This window comes from Gekko japonicus, unplaced genomic scaffold (genome assembly GCF_001447785.1).
Source record: "Gekko japonicus isolate JY-2015 unplaced genomic scaffold, Gekko_japonicus_V1.1 scaffold5254, whole genome shotgun sequence".
In the NCBI taxonomy this organism is placed as follows: domain Eukaryota; kingdom Metazoa; phylum Chordata; class Lepidosauria; order Squamata; family Gekkonidae; genus Gekko; species Gekko japonicus.
The window spans coordinates 35669-44512 of record NW_015162639.1 but is presented as its reverse complement, the minus strand read 5'-3'; the positions used below and the strand labels follow the sequence as shown (position 1 = coordinate 44512).

Below are 8844 nucleotides of genomic sequence, written 5' to 3'. Positions count from 1 at the left end.
GGTCTCTAAAAGGTTCGCCGTCACTGCTCTAGGCTCATCCTGCATTGAGCAGGGGGTTGGACTAGATGGCCTCTATGGGCCCTTCCAGCTCTGGGATTCTGGGTGTTTTGCCATTGCCTGCCTCTGCGTAGTGGCCTTGGACTTCTTTGGTGGTCTCCCATCCCCTTACTAGCCATGGCCAACCCTGCTTAGCTTCTGAGATCTGACGAGATCTTGGGCCATCCAGGTTATGGTTCTTTTTGGTACTTGGTTGCGTTTCAGTGGCATTAAAACTGATCTTTTTCAGAGATCCCTACAGGGGGAAAAGGGCTCGTGAGCAATTGGTTGTTTTGTTGTTCACATTCCTGCTTTGCCTGTAGGACAGGGGTGTCAAACTCATTTGTTGTTTGTTATGACCTTGTCGGGCTGGGCCACGTGTGTCATAAAATGTAATGCCAGGTAGCAGAGATATAAACTTTATAAAGGACATAAACATAAAGGTGTTTGGGGTTTTTTTACTTAAAATAAAAACATGCTTAAAACATTAGCCCTCTTGCAATATTTTGTTTATTTAGCGGTGTCGGATGACTGACACCTTGCTCTGAATTACTGCGTCAAAATGTGTGTGCTGTTTGCAATCTTGAGTATGCTGTTCAGATGTGTATCTGTAAGCTGCAAACCTACAATGACGTAGCAGAACTGGAAGAAGCAGCAGAAGACAGGCAGTTCCACTGCGGGCCTGATAGAAGACCTCCAGGGGCCTGATCCGGCCCCCGGGCCACATATTTGACACCCCTGCTCTAGGAAATGGGTGTTTGCCACCTCTGGGTTGGAGCATACAGTAGGCCAAACAGGAGACCTTGGACTGAGATGTCTTGTCCCCAACTTTGGTTGACTTCGAGAGACCCAATTCATCCCAAGTGCGTGCAAAGCCTTTGGGCCATCCAACGTTTGGAATCTTCTCATCCAGTGCCGCAGAGCCGCTTGCCGGATGTCACACCGGAAGCTGGTGGTGCGTCAGGAAGAGATCTTTCCAAGACCCTCCGTCTCCACCCACCTCTTGGCTTGTGTCCGATCACGGCCTCGGCCGTGGGTCACGCTCCGTAAGGGACTGGATGAGGACGAGGTGGAATAGAACACGGAGAAGTCTGTAGGAAATGCTGATAGGGAAAGGAAATTCCAAAGACAAAATGTCAGATTAATTGTTCCGTTCTGTAGGGTTTGCATGTGCGGGGTGACGCTCACGGCGAGTGTAGCAGTACCTCTTTAGGGTCTAGTCTCTAGGCAAGCATAAAGACTTGTTTGTTCAGGTTTCGTGTTTTCATTCCGAAGCCCCATTTTAATCGAGGTCCTTTTTAATAACGGCACTGGGTGTTTGCGGCTTGGGTATCCCGTATCTCTCCCCTTGCCAAAAAGCACTCTCTCTTGTTTTCCAAGTCCCCAGAGGTCGTTACTTTTGTTTGAATAAACCCGGCGTAAACTAAGGTTGTTTTGGCCAGCCTGACCTTCCCTGTATTTATTTCTCTTGTGAGAAATAGCTATAGGATGTGCGACTGTTGTATTTTAGTCTGCACATTCGTGGCGGGCGGCCCAGAACGAAGCACATGCGGTCCGGGGCGGGGTGGGGGGGAGAGGATGAGGCCGATCCGCATCCAGCCATCCAGAAAGGTCGATGCTAAGCTGCTTGGTCGGCTGACTGCAGCACGTATCAGAAACGGGAAGGATCTGAGTACGGAGAGCTCCGGCGAAGGTTTTCTTTTGACTGGTTGGAAGCTCTCCTGTCCTAAGCCTTAATCCAAGGGTGTCAAACAAGTGCCCCGGGGGCCGGACGAGACCCCCGGAGGGCTTCCATCAGGCCCGCAGTGGAACTGGCTGTCTTCTGCCGCTTCTTCCAGTTCCGCTGCTGCTGCTGTGTCATTGTAGGTTTGCAGCTTACAGTTACACACCTGAACAGCACACTCAAGATTGCGACAGCACAGACATTTTGATGCCATCATTCAGAGCAAGAGGTGTCAGCTATCAAACACTGTTAAATAAACAAAACATTGCAAGAGTGCTAATGCTTTAAGCATGTTTTTACTTTAAGTTAAGAAAACCCGTTTTTGTCCTTTATAAAGTTTATATCGCCGCTCCCTGGCATGACATTTCATGACACGCGTGCAAGCTACCTCTTGGCTGCCATAACAATCAGGGAGCAAAAGTCTAGCTTTTCTGTGTGATGCTTGATGGTTTTTATAATTGAAATTCTCTGTGAATTGGCCATGTTGTACCTTTTTTCTTTTTATGCCAATAAAGGTATTTGGATTGGTTTGGATTGCTGCCAGTCTGAGTAGACAGTACTGACCTTGATAGAACAATGGTCAGATTCAGTATGAGGCAAGGGGCCGTGGCTCAGTGGCAGAGCCTCTGCTTGGCATGTAGAAGGTCCCAGGTTCAATCCCCGGCATCCCCAGTTAAAAAGGACCAGGCAGTAGGTGATGTGAAAGGCCTCAGCCTGAGACCCTGGAGAGCCATGGAGAGGGGCTGTGGCTCAGTGGCAGAGCCTCTGCTTGACGTGCAGAAGGTCCCAGGTTCAATCCCTGGCATCCCCAGTTAAAAAGGACCAGGCAGTAGGTGATGTGAAAGGCCATGGAGAGGGGCTGTGGCTCAGTGGCAGAGCCTCTGCTTGACGTGCAGAAGGTCCCAGGCGCCATCAGGAGGTCCACCAGCAGGGCCAGACCTCCAGAATCCCTCCCACTGTTGCCCCCCAAGCGACTTTGAGGTCCCCTGTTGAATGTCTTGGAATGCTGAAGTGTTCTCCTACAGGTTTCTCAGTGTTGTGATTCTTAATGTCAGATTTGTGTCCGTTTCTCCTTTGGCGTAGAGACCCTGGTGCCTTGAGCTCCCGTCTCTGGCCCCAGCTCCTGCCAACCTAGCAGTTTGAGAGCAAGAAATTGCAAGTAGATAAATAGGTACCAGTTCAGTGGGAAGGTAACAGTGTTCTGTGTGCCTCAGCATTCGGTCATACTGGCCACATGACCACGGAAAAGTCTTCAGGCAGCGCTGACTCTTTGGCTTGGAAACGGAGATGAGCACCGCCCCCTAGAGTCGGATTCGACTGGCTTTCGGAGCAAGGGAAACCTTTACCTTTACCTTCGACCTGTTTGCCCTATGTCTGCTATGTCCCTATTAGACTTCCGTGCAATTAGTATTAAAAACATTTGAGAATATAGCTTTATTTATGGAACGTTGAGATTTTGCCCACGGATATGAATTTCCTGTCCTTTTTACAATGAAAAAATCAAGACATCACTGCTACCTTTTAAAATATACCCATCCATGCAAATAGTATATAATTGTCCACCATGATATCTGTAAGTCGAATGGGGTCAGAGTTGGGCTAGCTTCCAAGCCCCCCACAGTTTGTCAGGGGAATTATTGCGATATTTTGGTGGAATCTGACAGTGATTTCTTGACGTTTGGTTAATAGCAGCGCCTGCTCCTTCGACGTAAACAAGAATTGATTGTGGAACCAAATCAGATGCAATTATTCTGTGGAATAGCTGGAACAGATTTGAAAGGTTGCTTTCTTAAAGGGCAATCATCTCGTGGCGAGGGGTGGGGAGGAATCGCCTCGCATTTATGCCGCGTATGTATTTGGCATTCATCAACCTGTTTTCTCAAATTACTTTGCTTCCCTCAAATTCAGGCTTATGTCTGGAGATGGTTTGAACAAGTCATGCGAGAACTGCCGATCGCTAGATCGCTTGCCTGTCTTTTCTGTTTTTTTATAAAATACTTTTTTTTAATTCTACGAGAAACAGACAGACATACAGACGTACAAATATATAATCGGGTGAAATTTGCATCCACACTATATCCGGTTATTAACCTCACACATCAACCAGTTATCCTTACTTTTCGACACCTTATAATGTTCACATAAAAATCTTTGCATACACTAAAGCATGTAATTCATTGTTCTTCTATTTCGGTGATATGCCCGTAAAGATCAGTTACTATTTCAGGGCTCTTTTTGTAGAAAAAGCCCAGCAGGAACTCATTAGCATAATAGGCCACACCCAACAGGAGAAACTCATTAGCATATTAGGCCACACCCCTGCCAGCACAGCTCATTAGCACATTAGACCACACACCCCATGTTACCAGAAGTGTGGTTATACAGCCACACCCACCTTTCCCTTCTTATTCTGTTTACCTTGTTTGTTGTCAAAACCCAGGGCCTTTTTTTGTAGCAGGGACTCCTTTGCATGTTAGGCCACACACCCCTTAATGTAGCCAATCCTAATGAGTTTCTGCTGTTGGGTGTGGCCTATTATGCTAATGAGTTCCTGCTGGGCGTGGCCAACTCAGGAGCCAGCCGGAACTCCGTTCCTGTGCGTTCCTGCCCAAAAATAGCCCTGATTTTCTTCAATCCATTTATAAAATGCGGACCATGTATTTTCCAAAGCTGTTCCATTTTGTTCTCTCAAAATTGAAGTTAAATGGTCCATCTCTGCGGTTTCAAAAATTTTGTTTATAACTTCTTCTTTCGTAGGGGTTTTGTTTCTTCTCCAGTCTTTATCATAGAGTATTCTTGCAGTGGTTACAACATGTATAATAAGATATCAATCTTGCTTTTTATACATTTCCAGTACAGTATTCAGTAAAAAACATTTCAGGCATAGACGATACAGTATTTGTTAACGATTTTTTGTAATGTTTCATGGATCCAAGACCAGTATTTTTTAGCTTTATCACATGTCTACCACATATGAAAGAAAAAAACAACATTTTTTTTTTACATTTCCAACATTCGTTTGGTAATTCAGGGTACATTTTTGCTAATTTATCAGGGGTCATATACCATCTATAAAATCTTGGTTAAATGCTCATCTTTATTGTAGCTGTCCTCCCCATCAAAGATTTGCAGGTCTTTCCTTGTTTTTTAAAATTTCTAATATAAGTTTGCTCGCCTGTCTTTTCTCGATATAGCCATGAGGATGTGTAGCACTTCTTCCCAAGAAGTTGGTCATACAAACCACCTGAGAGTTTTGGGGGGTTGTTGGTCACTGATTTCTCCAAACCAATTGACTTCAGCCATGCTGATGGGCAAGGAATAGATAGATAGATAGATAGATAGATAGATAGATAACCTTTATTGGCATGTGAACAATAAAAGTACATTAATTTTTTTTTTAAGTGCATCGATCGTAAGGCCAACCAAAATGAAACAGATCAGTTAAAAGCTTCCCTGGATCGAATTGCAGACTGGAGAAAACAGGCGACATTAGAGGTTATGAGAAAGTTGTAACCGGAAAGTAACCGCTGGGCCTTGACACTGTCCGGAAGGCCACACCAAGTACAGAGAAGGGAGTTCAAAAATTTTTCTCGGATCTTATTGTATAATGGACAATTTAATAGAACATGGGAAACAGATTCAATAGCACCCAGGCTACAGGGGCATCGTCTAAATTCATAGAGGAGGGCAAAGAAGAAATGTTAGCCAACTCTCATTCCCCCGCCACTGCCACTGGAGGAGGGGTCATGGCTCAGGTACAAGCTCTCCTTCCTCTGTGAAGGCAGATCTGCACGTCCCCCCCACCCATAGCTAGCAATCCAAAACAGTCCAGTGGCACCTTTAAGACCAAGTTTTATTCAGGTACAAGCTCTCCCTCCTCTGTGAGGACAGATCTGCACGTCCCCCCCCCCATAGCTAGCAATCCAGAACAGTCCAGTGGAGCCTGAGCGGTGGGTGTTGCCTTCTGACACACTTCCGGTGATGTCAGGGGGTGTGGCATATGCAAATAAGTTACGCGAATGAGCTCCTGCACCTCTTCTTCTACGAAACGACCCCTGGTAATACGTGCAAAAGTTTAAATCAACCTGATAAGGTGTAGAAATTTACCTTTGTTCAGAGAGATAAATTTAAGAGGTACTTAACGGATAGACTCTCTCATTGTTTGTTTTTGTGTGTCGTTGTCCTTGGTTTGTTTGCTTGTTTGTTGTTACAAAATAAAACCTGGTCAGATCTCGGAAGCTAAACGGGTATGTGGATGGGAGACGGCTAAGGAAGTTCCAGGGTTGCTGCGCGCTGGCAGATAACGGCGAACCACCTCCTTGCGTCTCCTGCCTTGAAAACCTGCACGATCTCCATTAGTCAGTTTCAACTTGGCGGCGGCGGGGGGGGGGGAGCCACCCTACTCGATATGGGGATACGATGGGGTGAACCCCATGTATGCCTGGCTGCGTTCCTGGAAGACAGGGTGAGGGCCAATAACGATAAAAAGTTTGATTCTGATTAAGGACTGAAGACAGTGTACTGGTATTCCCCTGGTTTTAGTTTCAGGAAGGCCAGCTGTACCTGGTAAGGAGAGCTTATCAGAGCTCATCAGAGAGCCAGTTTGGTGCAGTGGGTAAGTTTGCGGACTGTCATCTGGGAGAACCGGGGTTGATTCCCCACTCCGCCACTTGCAGCTGCTGGATGACCTTGGGCAAGCCATAGTTCTGTCAGAGCTGTTCTCTCAAGGACAGTCTTGGAAAGAGCTCTCTCGGCCCCACCTACCTCACAGGGTGTCTGTTGTGGGGAGGGGAAGGGAAAGGAGTTTGTAAGCCACTCTGAGTGAAAGGCAGGGTATTAATCCAATCTCTTCTTCTCTTCTTCTTTGATTCTTGAAAGCATATACCCCCAAAAACTCGTTGGTCTCTCAAGCAGTAGAAAAGAGCATGAGTCCATTACTGTGAGCTTTCGTGAGTCACTGTTCACTTCTTCAGGTATCTGAAGAAGTGAGCTGTGACTCACAAAAGCTCCTCCCCTGCCACCAATTTGGTTAGTCTTGAAGGTGCTCCTGGACTCTTGCTCTTTTCTACTGCTACAGACAGACTAACACGGCTCCCCATCTTGATCTGGTCTCTCAAGTGTTCCTGGGCTGAACCTAGCTGTTTCTGAGCATTGTTGAATTGACCTATTATTAGAGCATTATAATGCTGCTCATAATAACAGGCAGTGGGTCCAATAGATGTTGGCTGGCCTGAGTTCACTTGAAAAAGCAGGGCAAAAACCTATATTGATAGACCCAAAATTGATGTTGGCAAGAAGATACCAAGGCAATCCTTGGCACCGAGTTGTGTCGTTCTTATGCAATAGCTTTATTGGCGAAACCTTTCCTCTGCTTCAGCTACATCTGGAAGAAGGCTTCTTATTTTTAGCCTCGCTGTTGGAAAACTTCTTGGCAAGCCGCATGGAAACATGGCCAAAGAAACGACAGGATGCGAGTGTTTAGCTGGGAGTTGGATGCCTTGCTTACAAAGCTGGGATGACAAGAAGATGACCAGCAGGCTTCAAAAGCCACGTCCGCCCGCAGGAATCTCTGTGCTTTTGAGGGCCAGCGGCAGGCATCCACATGGTGGATCTGTAAGAGCGATCCTGGAGGAGCTTGAAGTAAGGGACTGGCTTCCAAGAAGCACTTTGCAACTTAAGAGACAGTTTGGTGTAGTGGTTAGGAGCGTGGACTTTAATCTGGGAGAACCAGGTTTGATTCCCCACTCCTCCACATGCAGTTGCTGGTGTGACCTTGGGTCAGTCACAAGTTCTTCCAGAACTGTTCTCTCAAGGGCAGTCCTCAAAAGAGCTCTCTCAGCCCTACCTACCTCACAGGGTGTCTGTTGTGGGAAAGAGAAGGGAAAGGAAATTGTAAGCTGCTCTGAAACTCCTTCGGGTAGTGAAGGGCTACCAAATCTAATCTCCTCCTCCTCCTCTTCTTTTTCTTCTTCTTCCTCTTGTTCCTCTTCTTTCTCTTCCTCTTCTTCTTCCTTGGGCTTGACTTGGGTGGTGATGGTCCAGCACCAAAACTTTCAAAAGTAATATTGACAGTAAATACATAGCAAAAAGCAAGGAAGGAGTTGTTAAGAGAGGGTATACAGTCCAATAAAATTGAGAGGGTAAGAGAATTGTATTCGCTTCTGGAAATGCTATGGGTTGAAACAGTGGGCCCAAAAGGAAGCTTAACACTGGGAGTTTGTTATCGCCCACGAGATCAAAAGACAGAGGATTATAAAATTATGAATGAATAAAGATAGAGGCTACAAGAAATAACTGTGTCGTAATGGGTGATTTTAACTAACCACACATTGATAGGGTCAATATGTGTTCAGGTCAGGAAAAAGAGATTGAGTTTCTAGACATTCTCAATGACTGTGCTATGGAACAGATGGTCACAGAACCTACCAGGGGGGAGGCGATCCTGGATTTGGTCCTAAGTAATGCCCAAGACCTAGTGAGAGATGTAAAAGTGATTACACTGCTTGGGAACAGTGACCATAATGTTATTGAGTTCAACATTTGTATAAATAGGGAGTTGCCCAAAAAGACTGACACAACCACTTTTAACTTTAAAAGGGATAACTTCTCTGATATGAGGAGACATGTGAGGAGGAAACTGAAAAGACAAAACCATTGGGGAAGCTTGGAGACTATTTAAAACTACAATCCTAGAAGCTCAGAAAAAATATATACCACAGGTTAGGAAAGGCAAAAATAGGTATAGAAAAAGCCTGCATGGTTAACGAACAAAGTGATGGAAGCTGTAAAAGGTAAGAAGGATTCCTTTAAGCGGTGCAAAGCTAGTCTCAGTGAGGTTAATAAAATGGAACACAGGCTATGGCAAATAAAATGCAAGTCTGTGGTCAGGAAGGCAAAAAAAAATATGAGGAGCATATAGCAAAAAACATAAAGATCAACTATAAAACTTTCTTCAAATACATTAGAAGCAGGAAACCAGCCAGGGAGGCAGTGGGGTCCTTGGATGACCGAGGGGTAAAAGGAGTAGTGAAGGATGATAGGGAAATGGCTGAGAAGCTGAATGCATTTTTTGCCTCTGTCTTCAC

The 8844-nt window shown here is 45.6% G+C and overlaps 1 protein-coding gene and 1 non-coding gene across 2 annotated transcripts in view; both read left to right on the top strand.

Annotated features, from left to right (window-relative positions):
• The window catches only part of UVRAG (UV radiation resistance associated), a gene marked incomplete at its 5' end in the record, with an annotated part of 56867 nt that overhangs the window by 13115 nt on the left and 34908 nt on the right, over positions 1–8844 (top strand). Inside the window, one exon of the mRNA XM_015406511.1 lies at positions 6344–6360. Within this exon, the coding sequence (XP_015261997.1) occupies positions 6344–6360 (17 nt within the window). The remainder of the gene's footprint in view (positions 1–6343; positions 6361–8844) is intronic.
• TRNAV-GAC lies at positions 2499–2570 on the top strand. The gene has a single exon. It is a non-coding gene; the product is annotated as a tRNA-Val (tRNA).